This window comes from Sciurus vulgaris (genome assembly GCF_902686455.1).
Source record: "Sciurus vulgaris genome assembly, chromosome: X".
NCBI lineage: Eukaryota > Metazoa > Chordata > Mammalia > Rodentia > Sciuridae > Sciurus > Sciurus vulgaris.
In genome coordinates this window covers 33,601,980-33,621,360 of record NC_136471.1, presented here as the reverse complement: position 1 = coordinate 33,621,360, position 19,381 = coordinate 33,601,980, and the positions used below count along the sequence as shown (strand labels likewise).

The 19,381-nt window shown below is 36.4% G+C and overlaps 1 protein-coding gene across 2 annotated transcripts in view; it reads left to right on the top strand.

Annotated features, from left to right (window-relative positions):
* Positions 1 to 19,381, top strand: part of DOCK11 (dedicator of cytokinesis 11) — a 184,681-nt gene that overhangs the window by 66,082 nt on the left and 99,218 nt on the right. For both annotated transcript variants that reach the window (XM_079123323.1, XM_079123324.1), the window contains exons 8-16: positions 240 to 417; positions 803 to 882; positions 2,580 to 2,663; positions 5,936 to 6,076; positions 7,266 to 7,478; positions 12,608 to 12,730; positions 14,438 to 14,520; positions 17,412 to 17,534; positions 17,703 to 17,779. In XM_079123323.1, the coding sequence (XP_078979449.1) occupies positions 240 to 417; positions 803 to 882; positions 2,580 to 2,663; positions 5,936 to 6,076; positions 7,266 to 7,478; positions 12,608 to 12,730; positions 14,438 to 14,520; positions 17,412 to 17,534; positions 17,703 to 17,779 (1,102 nt within the window). The remainder of the gene's footprint in view (positions 1 to 239; positions 418 to 802; positions 883 to 2,579; positions 2,664 to 5,935; positions 6,077 to 7,265; positions 7,479 to 12,607; positions 12,731 to 14,437; positions 14,521 to 17,411; positions 17,535 to 17,702; positions 17,780 to 19,381) is intronic.

The window sequence follows — 19,381 nt, the reverse complement described above, 5'->3', positions numbered from 1 at the left end:
CAACAAGTCATAATTTATGCCAATTTTGTGCATATACCACTGTGCTTAGTCCCCAGAGGGAACAAAACAGATAATGTTTGGATAATAGTCATTCATTGTCTGGGAGTGTGTATTCCTTGTTGAAAGAAGCAATTATTTCATGAACTTATTGATGCATGTGTATAAAAATAAATAAAAACGAAACCTAAAAGGGCAGCTAAAACTAACTGAATGCATGTTTTCTTTTTTTACCCCTCTAGTGTCCCAAAATGCGCCGTCATGCTTTTGAACTCAAGATGTTAGATAAGTATAGCCATTATCTGGCTGCTGAAACTGAGCAGGAAATGGAGGAATGGTTGATAACTTTGAAAAAGATTATTCAGATCAATACTGACAGTTTAGTGCAAGAGAAAAAGGAGACAGTAGAAACATCACAAGGTCAGAATTTTTAAATGATTCATTATTGAGGTATAGCCCTTGTCTTTAATCCATGGGAATGTCCTTTGTGTAGGCTGAATATGGAACTCCTAATCTTGAAGATTGACCTGCTTCTTCATTAAAAGTGACTATAGAAGTTGATAGACTTTTTAAAGAGTTGTAGCTGCATAGGTTCTGACACATGAAATATAACCAGACTAAAATGGATAAGAAATTCATGGCAGATTTTCAAAAGTCCATTAAAGTTTTCCCTATGCTTTCATAATCAAAATTCTTTGCAATAAATCTAGTAGGAGAGGATGGGTTGGGAGAGATAGGATATTTCTCTTAGGTGATTAGTAATGGTCTGTATGGTTTGGAACATCTGCTTTTAATGAATTTGCAGATGATGAAACTAGCAGCCAAGGAAAAGCTGAGAACATCATGGCCAGTTTGGAAAGAAGCATGCATCCGGAACTGATGAAGGTATATCTTCCTTATGGCAACTTGCCTTCAACTGAGACAATACAAGATTAGCTATTAAAGTTTTAAACTGGATTCCATTTGACAATATCATTTCCAAGTTAAATATCACAGCAAATTGGTGAAACAGGTAGAGATTGTAAAAGAAAGTTGCACTGCTAAAGATGGTTTTATAAGTGTCACCTGACAGTTTGGAAAAATCTTATTTTTTTCTAGACAACAGGAAGGACTTCCAGCTTTTTTTGACTCTACTATTTTGTTTTCAATTTGATTACTCTATGTCATTCCTAAAATATTCTTCTTTCAAGGGGTTAATGATATACATCATGCTAAAGATATTTAATCTAATAAATTATATGTTTTCATTTCATATGAAAATTATATAGTCTTTATAGTTATGTATTTCTGTGAATAATTTCATCAGATCAAGATTTTTGTTAACACATTTTTTGGGTACCTGGGATTGAACCCAGGGGTGCTTAACTATTAAGCCTCATCCCTAGCCCTTTTAATTTTTAATTTTGAGACAGGACCTCACTAGAGGCTGAGACTGGCCTGGAACTTGTGATCCTCCTACCTCGATCTCCTGAGTTGCTGGGATTACAGGCATGTGCCACTGTGCCTGACCTAACACATCACTTTTGTTATTATTTTTTATTTACTCTCTTTTTTTGGAGTTTGAAATAGACTAGTTTTAGATTATAGAGGTGATTATTATGCATACATATATACATATATACACACATATTTCACATGCACACACAGATTTTACTCTGTGGACTCTATGTATAATAAAATAGAAAGTTAGGTTGTGCTTGGTGGCACACACCTGTAACCTCAGTGATTTAGGAAGCTCAGGCAGGAGGTCACATGATCAAGGCCAGCCTAGGTAATTTAGTAAGACCTTTTCTTTAAAAAAAAAACAAAAAAAGGGCTGAGGCTGTAGCTCAATGGTAAAGTACCCCTGTGTTTAATCCCTAGTATCATTAGTAATGATAATAATAATAATAATAATAATAATAATAATAATAATAATAATAATAAAGAAAGCTAGGACCCATTTAAACATTTAAATCTTGTCAACCCTGTGTGTATTTTTTTACTTATTCTTCCTTGAGTCCTGATTTAAACAATTTTCAAAGTTTCTTTCTTGTAATTTAAATCTCTTAAACTTCAAAACCGTTTCTCAAAGTTTAGGAGCATTCTCTTGATCCCTTGATCATAGCTTTCTGTGGTTTTGTAGAATATAATTGTGTCCTCTCTTAAGCTTTGTCACCCTGATTGTACAGACCATTATGTTTGCTAAGGTAATACAATCACAATTGTATATAATATTTCATGGCTAACATTGTAGATATGTAAAATGATTTCTCATTTGTTTATTTCTATTTTGCATTCAAAGTGTCTTAGATTTATTTTTTATGCTGACTGTGGATGAACAATATTGTTGGTATTAAGGAGAAGCTCATAGAAAGTAAAAGAATCAGATCTGTAACTAATTGTGGGTCACAGTGATGGTGATAAATTTCTCCCCAGCCAAGCAATCATACCTTAGTCATCTTAATTGAATGAAAAGTAAGAATGGAATATTTTTGAGCTGTATCAGTTTGCAAGTATCATATAAACTACATGTTTAAATGGCATTTAGTACTATTTTGAAGGATATGAACTAATATTACGTGAATATTTTTAAATTTTAGTATGGAAGAGAAACAGAACAGCTAAACAAACTCAGTAGAGGAGATGGAAGACAGAATCTCTTTTCTTTTGATTCGGAGGTTCAGGTATTATTGATATATTTCTTTAAAGAGTCCCAGAATTGTTGCTTATTCAGATAAACAACATCTTTGAAATGATTAAATTGTTGCTTCTCCCCCACTGCCAGTGGTGAATGGACATTGTTTTATGTTTGTCTTGTTCACTTTGAACATGTAGCTTAACAACAGATTCTTAGCTCAAGAGGACTTTCACATATTGCAAATATTTATGTATTTCTCAGTTTCCAAATTCTTTTCACTTCGCCTTGTTCTTCAACGTGGATAAATTAACAACCCTTAAAAGATGATTTCAGTGCTCTTTTAACTCATTAAGTGGAATCATGATCTTTTTTTGGGGGGAGGGGGTGCTGGGGACTGAACCCAGGGCCTTGTGCATGCAAGGCAAGCACTTTAACAACTGAGCTATCTCCTCAGCCCTAGAATTGTGATCTTGTGGTGGTGAATACCTACAGTATAGAGAATACCAAATCAAATGAAACAATTTATTTTTCACATTTGATGTGGACACATAAAATTGGGGTAATTTTCTTGTCTGACTTAATCAAATTTTAAGTAGAGGGTGGAGCAGGACAGTGCAGGTTTTTGTGTAGTTTAGCCTCATTCATGAGAATTAGGAAATTTTTGGGTTAAGATATTTATATTTGGGCTGGAGCTGTAGCCCAGTGGTAGAGCAATTGCCTAGCACATGTGAGGCACTGGGTTTGATCCTCAGCACCACATAAAAAAATAATAAAATAAAATAAAATTATTGTATCCATCTACAACTAAAAAATATTTTAAAATATTTATATTTATCACATATAAATATTTAATTTCACAACATTTTCTAATTAAATCTTTGATTTGTTTAAATGGAAAAAGTCTATAGTATTTAAGTATTATGAATGGTTTTTGTAATAAAAAGTGCTTCATGAGAATATGAAATTACTTGGGGTGAATTTTTGTTGTTTTCTTTTGTATTTTTCTCTATGAGATTTTTAATTAGTTTGATTTTGTTTGAAATAGAAAAGTAGTATATAAGCATTAAAATTTTTCCACAGTGAAAAATAACATGAAAATATTAAATAGTTTGGGGAAAACTGATTTTATTGTTGCTTCATCTAGTTTTCTAATTAAAGTTTTTATTTGGGTTGAAATGGAGAAAGTATATAGCCTATAAATAATGCAGACATTTTTCTTAATAAAAATATTACATGAAAAAGTTGAGGGAAATTGATTTTAAAAATATTTAATTTCCCCCTTATGGCAGTATTATATTACTTTATTGTTAGTTATCTGATTTTTTTAAAAATAAGAGTATAGTAGGCCCTAGGAATGTCATTTCTAGGATATTCATTCAAAAATTTCCTTGTTCTAAGTGTGTCTGAGCCTTTGATTTCCACTCAATGATTGGGCTCTAATTGGACATGTCAGGCTCTCTTGTTTTATACAAAGGAGTCAATTGACTGTGGTTGAAACTAAATCTTGTATCTTTAAAAATTTGTGGTGTAGTGTTTTTGTGGTCATGAAACCAAACTGATTTTATGTTTGAGTTGTTTATCAGTGAGCTACTGTCGGAGAAAAATTCACAATTATGATTGAAGCTTCAAGCAAAAAAATACTGAATTTATTGTTGATTGTAGAAGGCAGTCTTGCCACAGAGTAACCCATGTGGTTGTATGTGTCAAGTACCTTTTCTAAGTGAAGAGCCATCCCATAATTTCAGCCTTCTCTCTTAACCACGATTGAGCATGGAAAGACATGTTTTTTACTAGTTATCTTAGAGAATCAAGAAAAGCTAGCTGACTGAAGGGTATGGCTCAAACTTTGATCTACCAGGGAAGGCCATATGTCTCATCAACATTTGCACTCACAGGTCTCAGAAGGGGAAGGATTTGGGGGCTGGGGTACGTTGGCCAGTTTCTCTTCACATTCCACTGTCTGAGTAAGACAGAAAGGAGAGCAGATAAATGGGCAGAAATTAGAATTGATCTCCATGGCAATGACTTGCCTCTGCTGGTTCTACAGATAGATAAGTGTTCAAGAGGGAGCTGTCTAGTCCCACATATTTGTATTCCTTTCATAGATAAATAGGCCTGGGAGGAAAAAAAATCTTGCTTTTAGGTATCAACATTATTTATTAGGCCTTTTAAGGTGGATTTTGATGGTGATCCAAGTTAGGTTAGAATAGTTATAATTATCCAAGATTCTTTAGGCACAATGCCTGTTTTGGCTTGGAATAGTTAAGTAATTGAGAAAAATTCTTGTGTTTCTTGGCTTGAGTTTTTTGTACTGGCAACATACCCTGCTCAAATTCACCCAGTCATTTCCCGCCCACCATATCTATAGCCTTACTGAAAGTATAGTAAGTTGTCCCACAATCTGCACCTTTCTTCCCATTTGTGAATAAAATATAAGTCTGTTCATTCATAGGGGACAGATGGACTTAGACTGACTGAGCCTTGTGAGCTGAGAAGGTTTCTAGGAGTTTCCTTAAGGAGGGACAGATTCCTCCCCTACTGAGAGGAGATCCTTGACTCCTGGTATCTTTTATTTTAAACTTGTTTACATTTTGAAATACCAATAATTTAAAAAATATTTCTCTGTGGCAAGCCAGGGTACATCCCCCAGCTTTGTTACAATCTGATCTCAGTGTTTATTTACAACTATGTAAAAATAAAAATAATGTTAGATAAATCACAGAAAGAGAGCATAGACCTTAAGGGAGTGTGCAGTTTTCTATCATGAGTTAGGAAAGCTCTGTCTGGAAGTGTCAATTGACTGGAGACCTCAATGGCATGAGGGAACAAGCCATGCAGCTATCTTGGGGGAGAAGTTTCCTTACAGGACAACAAATGCAAAGGCCCTGGGGTGGGAGTGCACTTGGTGTTCTAGAAAAATAACCAAGGAAGTCAGTGTGGTTAGAACAGACTGTGGGGTGCAAAATGATAGGAGATGATGTCAAGTGTGAGAGGAGACTTGTCCATTGCCTTAGATCAGAATCTCATCATCTACCTCTAGGATTTTGCCATCAGTGTTTGAACCTTAATGTAAGAGCTTCACAAAGTGTTGTTGATTGAAAAAAAGCTTTTAAAAGTTTCAACCAGAGAAACAACATGTATCCCATTCGTTTACAATAAAAATTTTAAAAAAGCTTTATTTACCATAGGGGGTGGGGGGAAAAATGGATAGAGAAGTGTTAGATTCTGCCACTTTTATTATTTAATCTGAATCTATATCAATCTATATTTGTATGAAACCCATCTTTTAGAAAATGACTCATAATATCTGTTTCATAGAGGTTGGACTTTTCAGGAATTGAACCTGACATAAAGCCATTTGAAGAAAAGTGTAACAAGCGTTTCCTGGTAAATTGCCATGATTTAACTTTCAATATCTTGGGTCAAATTGGAGACAACACAAAAGGACCACCCACAAATGTATGTATGACTTTTCCTTCTACTTCCTTTGAACCAGCATATTAAAGAAATGTCTTTCTTTTTTAAAACTGAAGACTAATTTACTGTGTAAAAATTCCACTGCTACACATTATGATAAATTTGACATGTAAGAATTTCATATATCTCTTTTCTCAAAATATGGATATATTCTCATATTGAAAGGATTTGTGAAACTCTTACCTACTCAGAAAAACAGAGAGAGGGAGAGCTCTTGACATTCAAGAGTGACATGTCCCCAGATCCTTCACCATCCTCAAATTTGGGAATTCTATTAGGAAACACAATTTCTTCTGTGAAATTGGTTTAAAGCAATGAATAAATATCTCCAAAGTCATGGGATACAGATGCTGTGCAGTCTGCAAGACTCACTTACTATTTTATACAACAAGAATAATTTTGGTCTGCAGAGAAAATTCTAATTATTAGGTGTCATGGATCATTTTTGTGGTTCAGAAATACTTGCAATTAAATATAAAATCTTCAAAGAGACTGTGTTTGATGTTCATCTTTATTTTTGGTTTCTACTTCTAAAAATATATCAACAGTGATGATTGATTATCTCACAAAGTGGCTGAAATGTACCAGAACACTTTTCTGCATGTAAAGAGTTAATCTTTATGCCATCTGGCATGAAATTTCTCTTTGTGACCAGCTTTCAAATGCCATCTGTAGAGAGGAATCGTGTCTTCCAAAATTGCTGATAGGACAAAGCTTTAGTGAAGTAATTTGATGTTGACTGATACTAACTCTTATGAAATGTATAGTCTAGTAAGTTATAACAAAACAAAAGGGAAGATTTATTTCTACTCTATGATATCAGCATTATTTTGGGGGTAGTTTCATGAAATGTGTATGGAATTAAATATTATTCATGGAATAATAGTTGTTTAGAATGTAGCTTTTGATTTCTACTCATCTTTTCCAAATTTAAAACTTGTGGAATTATTTATACCTGACAAAAGTTAAAATTTGATAAAGCCTGTTATTTTAGAATGCTCTTCATGCAGATAAGCCATAAGGCAATTTTACCTAAATGTTGATTTCAGAAAGGAACTGAAATTAGAGAAATTTGGGGAATAAAAAAAATTATCTTATAATTTGTGTCTCTTCCCCACTTTTACTACCCCCCAAAATCTTAGTTTTAAAATGTAACTGTTTTTGTTCCCAGGTTGAACCCTTTTTTATCAATCTTGCCTTATTTGATGTAAAGAACAATTGTAAGATTTCAGCTGATTTTCACATAGACCTCAACCCTCCATCTGTCCGTGAAATGCTGTGGGGCACTTCAGCCCAACAGGCCAGTGATGGAAACGCAAAGGTCTCTTCACCGGAATCTTTCATTCATGGAATTGCTGAGTCTCAGTTACGCTACATAAAGCAGGTAAAGAGTGATCTTAAGCCTTGGTAGCACATTTAGAGCAAGAAACAAATATCCCTACATTATTTCCTGTTTTCAGTCCAATGTTTGTTTTCATGGCATTGTATCTTTTTATAACATCTTATTTTTTCTGGTGACTGAAGTTGGAGAGGGGAAAGTGGAAACCAATGGACTTGTTAATAACACTTTAGCAAAGTCATATTATCAGTGGAACCATAATACGAGATTCAAAGTATTTTGTGAGTTAGAATGCAGATATAGACAGACAGACAGACAGACACACACACACACACACACACACACACACACACACACATAAAACCCTGAACAAGACAATAGGTGCCCCAAAGGATTGTTTTAAAGAGAAGTTGACCCTGAATTAGCTCTCCTATCCCTAATTCCTTATCCATTAATGAGTAGGTAGTTTGTGCATAAAACTCTTTATACAGAGGCTCTGCTTGAAAAGCAGTGGGAGGGAACTGGAATGTCACAGCTGTAATGTTCTTCTCTTCTGTTCTGTCTGGAGTAAAAAATCTGTTTTAGAAAGAACGTAGCAGTTCTTTCTAGCAGTTCTTTGGTATTCTGACCTCTGACCAGACAGGAGGCCACAGTTTAGTTGGAGCAGAATGGACAGTTTGCCCTCTAGACTTTTGTAGCTGAGAGGAAATGAGATCATGGCACTGAAGTAAAGTGGAAAGAGGTATATGAACAAAAGTGGCTCACATCATAAAGAGATTGATTTTTCCCAAAATAAAATGTTCCTTTTTCCTGATTATAAAAATACATGCATTCTTATATAGAAAATTCAAGCAATACAAGGAATATAAAGAAGGTAAAAATTACTACCCATAGATACTAACTATTAACATTTTGGTAAACATCTTTCCAGACGTCTTTGTTGTATTTTTATAAATATGTACACATTGTATATATTCTTATAAAAATTGCATCATGGGCTGGGGATATAGCTCAGTTGCTAGAGTGCTTGCCTCACATGCACAAGGCCCTGGTTTCAATCCCTAGCACCACCAAAAAAAAAATTGTATCATATTTAGGCTGTTTTACATGTACTGTATTCACTTAATGTCACATTTGTCATCCTATATCCATACCTATAGATTAGTCACATTCATATTGAAGGCTAACATGGTATTCTTTTGATTTAGCTAGTTAGGATATTTCTAATTTTTTGGTTTTGTAATGCAGCATTGAACATCTTTGTGCATACATCTGAACTCATTTATTGAATTCTCTCTCTCTCACCAGGAATTTAGGGGCACTTATAGACTGAGCCACATCCCCAGCCCTATTTTGTATTTTATTTAGAGACAGGGTCTCACTGAGTCACTTAGAATCTCGCTTTTTGCTGAGGCTGGTTTTGAACTTGTGATCCTCCTGCTTCAGTTTTCCTGAAACACTGGGATTACAGACCTATGCCACCTTGCCCAGCTGCTGAATTGTCTCTTTAGAAAAAGTTCTAAGCATTGGAATTTTCTGGATTAAAGAATGTGCTTTTTGCTATAGGTTTATCAGATTGGTTCTAGATTTGTTCACATGTGCTGTCCCTACCTTGTGGGGGTATGGATCTGTGGTAGCTCTTCCCCAAATTGTTTCCCTCATGGCCTCTTAGTTTGTTATTCAGACCATAGTTGCTATCTGTACAAACATTGTACTACAGTGGTAGTTACTTTTAAAGGAAAAATTGAGCCAGTACAGTATTATAAGAGTTTTAAGAATCTGCTATTGAATTATATGTTCAAAATTTCCTGCATGATACCAAATAAGCATTTTTAAAGCTAAGATAAATTTATTGTCTTTATTCAACATAGCTGTATATTTATTACAGGAAGTTTAATTTGTGCCTCAGATGTCATACAACTTACCCCCTAGGTCAGAAAGAAAACTAATATTTTGTTGTTTGAGATGGGGTCTCATGTTGCCCAGGCTGGTTTGTTTTTATATTTGAAGGGCTGAGGATTGAACCTGGAGCCTTGTGTGTGCTAGGCAAGTGCTCTACCACTGAGACATATCCCCAGTGCCCCACTCAGGCTGATCTTGAACTCCTGGGCTTAAGCAATCTTTCTACCTCAGCCTCCCAAGTTGCTGGAAGCACCTGCGTGGTGGCACATACCTCTAATCCCAGCTGCTTGGGAAGCTGAGGCAGGAGGATCACAAGTTCAAAGTCAGCCTCGGCAATGGCCAGGCACTAAGCAACTCAGTGAGACCCTGTCTCTAAATAAAATGCAAAAAAAAGGCTGGAGATGTGGCTCAGTGGTAAGTGTCCCTGAGTTCAATTCCTGGTGTACCACCCCACCAAAAAACCCAAGTAGCTGAAAGTATAGGCATTGCCACTTCACCCAACCTCAACATTTTCCCCATGTTTTTGTGCTGCCAGCATTTTCCATCTGTGTCTCATGTCACCAAAACTGTCTCCTGAGGGGTTGGGGTTGTGGCTCTGTGGTAGATCACCCACCTAGCATGCTCGAGGCCCTGGGTTTGATCCTCAGCACCACATAAATCTAAAATAAAGGTATTGTGTCCACCTACAACTAAAAAATATGTAAAAAAAAAAGTTTCATGAATGGTATAATTATTGTTGTTTTACAGACGAGGAGACCAAAACTCGTGGAGGTTAAATAAGCTGCCTACCATTACATAGCTAGCATTAGTGAAGGTATGATTGGAACCTAGGTCTGTTTGAAAAAACTCAGTCAACAGTGTTTATTGGACAGAATATAATTAAGTGCTCAAATACATAATACCATCACATGCCCTACCATGACCTGGTTGCTGTTTAAGTGTGTGTGTGGGGGGGTGCTGGAATAGTAGGATCTGATATGTTCTCTAGAAGGAGGGGGTAGTGAAGTAGGGGGCATATCCATGCTTCTTTGGTGGGAAAAGGGGGCTGGACCAGAGGCTTTGTCCTACAAAGCCAGACTCCCAACCCATGTGGGATTCCTGGACTCTCTGGCTACCTTCTGCATTCTGAGGACAGGGGAAAGTAGAAACTAATAGAAGGAAAGGCAAAAACTGTCTCCAGAGAGTGTCTCCCCAACATTGGAGTCCCTGGTCAATTAAAAAATGAGCATCTTTATAGCTTAGTATCCTTATCTATAAAATAGAGCTAATGCTAATGCCTGGCTTCAAGGGCTGTTGCAAGGCTCAGATAAGGTGTGCTGCCCTCTGAAAGTGCTCAGTACTGCAACAGTGCAACGTGGCTGCTAGGAGTAGCAGTAACAGGGAAAGCAGCATGCTTTTATCAATTGTCAAACCTCTTAAAATGGTAACACTTGTCACAGGCATCAATAGAGGGAAATACCTAGACTACTGGGAATGGGGAACAATAGGTGTTCGGTAAATATTAGCTATAGCAATAATCAGTGTTGTTATTCTAATTCAGCCTCATTGTGTGAGATTTACGATACATGCAGTTGAGAGGCAATATAGCATGGGCTGCATAGTAGGGAAGTCTGGGCTGCAGTCCTCACCCATGTACTACATAAAGTTCTCTGATCCTGTTTTTTGATCCATAGAATGGGTATATCGTAATGCATGCATTCAAAGATTTTTATGAAGACCAAATGAGATAGCACAAAAAACATCTAGCACAGTTATGTGGAAATTAACATAAGATTTGTTTAGCTGGGTGTAGTGGCATATGCCTGTAGTGCCAGCTCCTTGGGAGACTGAGGCAGGAGGTTCACTTGAGCCCAGGGGTTCAGACCAGCTTGAGCAACATAGCAAGAAAAGAAAAGTAAATTACCTTCGAGGTATACTGCTCAGCATATCTTCTGCAGGGGCAGCTCAGGCCGTCTGCCAGCCCTGGCTCATAGCTTGAGCAGCATGTTTCTGGCAGTACCAGAAGCCAAGTTCTATGACCTTGACACACTTTGATGGGCCACCCTAGTAATACCAGGTGCCTAACGTACATTATTTCATTTAATCCATATGAAAAGTTTATGAAATCAGTATTATTTTCATCATCCCCATTTCACAGATAAGAAACCTGAGACTTAAAAAAGATATGTTACCTCAACCTATAAATGTTGAAGCCAGAATTTGAAACCAAGAAATTTGACTTCTGAGCAATTTTTAACCACTTTGTTCCACTCTTACTGCTTGAAAATTTAAAGCTGAATCAGCCATTACCCAGGCTGGTTCCCCCTGTTTGACTGGGGGAATTGTTATCCTCTTACTCTCAATTTTCTATTCTGCCCTGTCTACCTCAGAGGCTGTCTAGAACAAATGAGATAATGTGTCTGAAATGCTTTGGAAACTGGAAAGCATTTTATTAGCAAAGTTGGTAATATACCAAATAGAAAAATAAAACTTGGTAGAGACCCAATGATAGATTTTTCCACTCAAATTCATTTGTGTGATGCTCTTTAAACAACAGACATAACCAACTGACACGCTATTTGGAGGGTATTTATTTGAAAGGAGCCAAACTAGACAGGGGATTACATGGCTGTTTCACATGCACTCAAAGAAAACTTATGCAACTTTAGTTGCATCTGTACTTAGTTAACCCTAAATAAAATGTACAGGGACAGAACAAGTTTTGTATTGTTTCCTACATTTACATTGAAATCATCAGAGCTCTTCAGTTGCAACAAAGGAATGTTTTCTACATTGTGATTAGTTTTTATATTAGGCGGAGCAGTGAACTATTTTCTTCCTTCTTAGCTGCAGTGCATATGAATTAAGTGTGAGTGAATTGTTCTGGAGTTACATGAAGCAGCTTTAAAAAATACACGTCTAGTTCTACTTGAAAAATGCACATTATTTGAGCACAATACTAACTAAGCCAAATAATGCACATCATATTCATTAAATTGAAGAACTCACCTTGCAAGCACAGTCAAGCAGAAGCAGCTAGGCAGTGATAGTGGCAGCTATATTTTAGGGCTTAATAAATGTCAAATTGGCAACGAGTATAAAATCAATTTTGAAAGGGACATTGGGAGCTTTGAAATCTATATGAAAAGAAGTGCTACCTATTTCTGGAATTCTGGACATGATCTTATGTTGAATTTCAACATTCTATACTAAATGTAGTACTTGGACTTATTTTCCAAAAAGCCATAAATAAGATGTTACTTAAAAATCTTAACAGAAATAATTTTTTCCAGGGAATTTTCTCAGTGACGAATCCACATCCTGAAATTTTTCTAGTTGCAAGAATCGAAAAGGTGCTACAGGGAAACATTACTCACTGTGCAGAACCCTACATCAAAAATTCAGATCCAGTAAAGGTATTTATAAAGATCACTTATGAACATTTTAACTTAATATAGAATCTACCTTTTAGTGCTCTTTTAAATGATCCTGTCATTGACCCCTGTAAAAGAAAAATCATGATCTCTGAGAATGCTGTACATTCTGAAAATATTGTATGCTGCCTGTCATTGACCCCTGTAAAAGAAAAATCATGATCTCTGAGAATGCTGTACATTCTGAAAATATTGTATGCTGTGTGAATATGTATGTTAAAACTAGAACATGTCCCCCTTATTATTTATGTTATATTAATATGACAATCTGGTGTCTGCTTGCTTCTCAAAAGAAGAGCAAAGGCTCTTAGGCCACATCTGCTAAGTGACATGGCCACTTTTTCCATACTTGTAGATTTATAGATAGCTCTAGGATGTCAGAGCTGCAGACAGTAAAGTAGACCTAATCCAGTAGTGCCCAAATGCCAGTCCATACCCAGACTCATGCCTGTATGTGACGCAGTGAGAACAGACAGACAGTGTTTCATGAGGTTCAGTGTATTTAACAAAGGATTTTCCTTTATTTTGAGATATTTGCCCTTCTTATTTTTTTCAATGTCATACCTTTCTTTCATGACATGTTAGCATATGAAACCGGAGGGACTTTTTCATTATTTGTTTTGCTAAATGTCTTTAAGTGGCAACAATAAAGGTGGCAATCCTGTATATCATTATGCATAACATACAGATGTTTGGAAAATATCAATCTTATCCCATCCTCTCATGTTATAAATGAGAAAACTGAGTCCAAACGGGCTAAAGGGTTCATGGTTCATTAGTAACACTACAATCACTGCATATTCAGTAATCATCAATTTATTGTATGAGGTATTTCATTGTGTATCCAAATAGTATGTATTAAATGGGAGATACTGAGGGGACATGTGACTAATTTATGAAAAAAGCCGTGATATTATCGATAAAAGACTCTAGCATTCTATATCCACAAGGATAAGCATCTGGCCAGCATTTCACAGCCTGTTCAGGCTTTATACACAGTTTATCTGCTATGCCATCTCCCGTTGCCTGTACAAGCAGTGACTCCTGCCCATGCTAGACTAATTGCATTGACTCTTGGTCACTTGTGCCTTATCTTGTGAGTAGAAAGGTCAACTGTATCCAAGAACAAATTACTCACAAGAATGATGAGTATCTGCCTGCCATGTGAAAGGAAATACACATTAAAACCGCCTATAAGTTTGCCAATAGAGGTCTTTGGTGCAAACTGTGCTCTATGGTTTCTTTTTTTTTTTTTTTTTTTTTTTTTTGTCGATCTTCTGATATAGTGACCAAAACTATTAATTAGAAAACATAAAATCTTTTATTCTAGTTTTAAATTTTATTCCCCCCCTGCGTGTTTTATTGGTATATTATAACTACATCGTGATGTGATGTTATTTCATGTTTGTACATGAACCCAATATAAAATACAACAATATAATTTGGCCAAAATCACTCCCCAGCACTTACCCCCTTCATCTCCACCTCCCACCCCTTAAAAGCATAAAACCTGTAATACTTTAGTCTTGGAAAATGGGTTGCTGATGTATGGGATTTTTTCCTGTGTGTGTGTGTGTGGTTTTCTAAATTTTTGATGTTTTATATTGGTAAATTGGGGAGATTATTTTTCTGGGTGAGCCCATGGCAGATTAAACAAATACTCTCCCATCTTCTTATTTCTAACCTTAGACAGCCCAGAAGGTGCATAGGACAGCTAAGCAAGTGTGTAGTCGCCTTGGACAATACAGAATGCCCTTTGCTTGGGCTGCCAGGTTCGTATAAATTTAATTCTGACCCTTTTATTCATACTCCTCTGTGAGACTGAGGCTAAGTATCCTTACTAGTATTCACTACTCTGTTTTCGGCAGGCCAGTTGTATATAGGCCACTTGGGTTGTAAGACTTAGGTTAGAATTTGATGTGCATCAAAGACCCCTTCTGAGACCCTCTCAATTTTTTCATATGTCTTACTTCAGGGAAATTTTCTTTGGCTTCAGTTATTGACCCAACTGATACCAATTAATTTTACTGCATTTTTAAAGAGGAGCTTATTTGCTAAAATGATGGAATGTTTTCCAGAAAACTAGAAATTGTAATGAATTATGTACAGTATGCCATTATTTCAGAGTTGGCTGGATTGTATGGTTTGGAAAAATATCAGAATAATTCTGGAAAACATACTAAGAATTTGAAGGCAAAAAATGCAGTCATTAAATGCAAGTGTGTAATTAATAGATATTCTTGCTCCCTGGTGACAAATGCAGTCAACCTTTTGGAGGTAGTGCAGTTGGAAGCATGAATTACCTATACCTCTTGTGTTATGGTAGTTTACATTATTTTATCTAAATTGTACAAATCTACATGCAGTGAAAACTTAAAATTTGTTTCTTGCTTTTCGTCATTTTGAACTACGAGTTCATTGCTTGTTTGTGTTACAGCCTGTACAACTCACTACAACTTCTGGAGAAAGGGCACCATGTTCTGAATAATTCAATTATGTTCATTGGATGCTGGGGAGTAGCATAAGGATAGGAGATTCTAAGTTAATTACCTCTTCTGTCACTATAATCCTTTCATTTGGGGGAAGGTCTCAAACCACATTATATGCTGGCAGAAGAAATGGTAGCATGATTTTTATTTTGCACACTTGCAAAAAGAAGAAGAAGAAGAAGAATAGAAAAGATAGCTATGGATATGAATATGGATATGGATATGGATATGGATATGGCCGAAGGGTAGCAGAAGTTGGTATTCTAGAAGGTGAAGTATGGCTTGTAAATATAAGCACACTTAAAATGCTCAAGCCTGAAAAGTGAATCGCTGCTTCTGCTATTGTTATTAATAGTTAAGTGTTAACTGTTCTAGGCACTCTCTGGTCTAAGTGCTTAATGAGAGAGAGAGAGAGAGAGAGAGAGAGAGAGAGAGAGAGAGAGAGAGAGAGAGAGAGAGATGGAGAGAGATGTGCTGGGAATGGAATCCAGGGTGGTGCATGAGATAGGAAAATACTTGCATTCTGAGCCACACCCCTCTCCAGTTCCAAATGTAGATTTTCTTAAAAGGTGGGTATGGTCGTGCCCATCTTGGAGATGAGGAAACCAAGGCACAGAAGTAAAATAATAAAGTAAGAAATCCTTGCCCAAGTTCACTAGCATGTGGCAGAGTAGGGATCTGAACACAAGGCACCCAACTTCAGTGCCCACTCCAGACCACTATGGAATACTGCCCCCCTTTGGGCAGTAGCAGTAGCTGATTTTGCTGTTTTTTTTTTTTTAATATTTTTTTAGTTGTTGATGGACCTTTATTTTTATTTCTTCATATGTGGTGCTGAGAATGGAACCCAGTGCCTCCCACATGCTAGGCGAGTGCTCTGCCACTGAGCAACAACCCCAGCCCTGCTTGTGCTGTTTTGCCATTAGAAAAATTTATTTTGAAATCATAAAAGAGAGGAGATTTGATCTCTATTTCTGATGAAGAATTATGCTTCCTGAATCGTTTTGGTTGTCAGCAGTAGCAGGAACTCATTCTAAAGGCTTGGCTGGTATATTTAGGGTGTATGATAAACCCCTGTGTTCTGGAAATGAAGGAGATACAAGTAGAAGTTGGAACAATGGGGTTAATGCCTTTAATCAAATATCTAGAGTCTCTGCCAGGGGGAATTGTGATTTTGGCTATAGTTTCCAGTTTGTCAGGTGGTACATGACTTCCATTTTAGCAATAAAATTGCTTCTTAAAAATGGTAGAAGGGGGGCCTGGGGTTGTGGCTCAGTGGTAGAGTGCTTGCCTAGCATGCGTGAGGCACTGGGTTCAATCCTCAGCACCACATATAAATAAATAAAGGTCCATTGACAATTAAAAAAAATTTTTTTTTAAATGATAGAAGAGGGGCTGGGGTTGTAGCTCAGTGGTAGAGTGCTTGCCTAGCATGCATGAGGCCCTGGGTTCCATCCCTGGTACTGAAAATAAAAAGGAAGAGGAGGGGGAAGCAATAATTCAAATTCAAGTGAAAAATGATATGTGTATATTATAAACTATATAAATTTATTTTCAAGATCTACTTTAACTTTTCTCAACTTCATGGTGATATACTTTACCTTTAATAAAATGCACACCTGTTACATGTCCAGCTTGATGAATTTTCACAATGTGTCTAGTCGTAAACACTACTGCAACCAAGATAAAGAACATAACTCTCATCCCAGAAAGTTTCTTCATGGCTCTGTGTAGTCAATCATGATCATCCCAACCACTGATCTGATGATCTTGGCAGGTGACTTTCATCTATTCTAAAGCTTTATATAAATGGAATCATGCAGTTTGTGTCTGGTTTCTTATACTCAGTGCATTTTTGAGATTTATCCATAGTGTATACATTAGAAATTCATGTTGAGTAGTAATCCATTGTATACTATACTACAATTTGCTTTATCCATTCTGTTGTTGATAAATATCTGGGTTATTGCCAGTTTGGGGCTATACCAAAGAAATCTGCAAACATTCGTGTAGCATGTGGAAACCTGCTTAGGAGTGAAACTGCTACAGAGAAGATGTGTGCTCAACTTTGTGGGAAAACTGAAAACTTTCTATTTAATTTTCCTACTAGTGCTATCTGGATTTATCAGTACTTTATTATTATTTTTAAAAAATCCCTTTTATTGCTGTTTTAGACCCATTTTCAAAGACATTCAAGGCTCTCTCGATCTGGAAGGGAGATTTTCTCCTTTGTATAAACAAGACAGTAGCAAGCTTTCAAATGAAGACATTCTCAAGTTGCTCTCAGAATACAAAAAGTAAGTGGGTGGTGTTACTGCAATAAATGAATGATCAATTTCTCAAAATGATAAATGTGTGTCATGTATTGGCAAAACTGAATTGATAAAGAATGAAATCTGGATATAGGGTCACCAATATATTTAATCATCATGATTTTAATAATGAAAAATATTCTTTATACCTAGGCCAGAAAAGACCAAATTGCAGATTATTCCTGGGCAGTTAAATATCACAGTGGAGTGTGTTCCTGTGGATTTATCAAGTAAGAATGTATTGTTAATTAAAACATAATTAAAGGTTATGTTTGAATCTTGGGATTTTGAAAAAATATTTTTTCCTGGGGTTTACGTGGTATATTAGTTTCCTGTGGGTACCATAGCAAAAGTATACATTTTGTAACTTAAGACAACAGAAATTTATTCTCTCACAGTTCTGGAAGTTAGAAATGTGAAATCAAGATGTTAGCAGGTCTGTGCTACCTCTGAGTGTCCTAGGGAAGAATTATTCCTTGAGTCTTTAGCTTTTGGAAGCTCCTGTCTGTCCTTGACATTGTTTAGCTTACAGCCACATCACTCCAGTGTTTACTTGGTCATCACATGGCCTTCTTCCCTTTGGTTTTCATTGGTTCTCTTCCCTATAGAGACACCAGTCATTGTTTTTAGAGTCCATCCTCACCTAGTATGACCTCATCTAAACTAATTACATGTGTGAAGACCCTATTTCCATATAAAGTCACAATCTGAGGTTCCAGGTTGACATGAATTTGAGGGTGGGACTATTCAACCCAGTATGCATGGTGAATAGCTACAGATGAGAAAGCGAGTTGATCTTTATCAGATGTTTTGTATAAAATATGTGATGTTATCAGTATGCCTCCATCAGTTTCTGATGCATTTTTCCTTGGATAAGTTTCTACCTCTGTCATCAACTAAGAGATCAAAAGGGAGAAGAATTTCTTTTCTCAGTACTAGAATCTAAGATATTCTAGGAGCGACAAAAGATGATTCGTAGGAGATAAAGTGAGTTTAGTCTTAGTAACATGCCACTAATGCAAATTGAGACAAGATTCTTTTGCTTATCAGTCAAATTTACTAAAATATTTTAAATGAAGCTATTGGTCTGGGGGTGTAGCTCAGTGGTAGGGAGGCCCTGCATTTGATCCCCAACACCAAAAATTAAAAGAATATGAAAAATTCTCGCTAGGTTTTGGCCAAGCACCATCACCTATCATGGAGAGTAATACAGTTTGGCAGCAGGTATCCATAGGTGCCTGTACTTAAGACATTGTAGTTTTAAGATTATATCTATCCATTCATTCACTAAATAAGAAAACATTATTTTACTTATAAGTATACTAATGAAAACTTATTAAATATAATAATTATTGCATTATTGTTGAGTAAACATTTGAGTACCTACTAGGTGCTTTGAATTTATGGAATTTAAAGTCTAGATGGAACAACAGACAGTAAACATGCAGATAAATAATTGAATAATTTTATCCTATGTTTGGGGTAGTCTTTTTTTTCGGGGGGTGGTACTGGGGATTGAACCCAGGGGCACTCAACCACTGAGCCACATCCCCAGCTCTTTTTATTTTTTATTTTCAGACAGTGTCTCGCTAACTTACTTAGGGCCTCATTAAATTGTTGAGGTTGGCCTTGAACTTATGGTCCTCCTTCCTCAGCTTCCTAAGCCACTGGAATTACAGTTGTGTGTTACTGCGCCCAGCTGGGACAAACTGCCTAAAAAGGGTGGCTGGGGAAGGCCTTCATTAAGCTCAGGAACAGAAGAGGGAGGAAGAGCCCATGTGTGGTGTTTGGGACTCTACATTCCAGACTGAGGACATTATGTATGTTGTAAA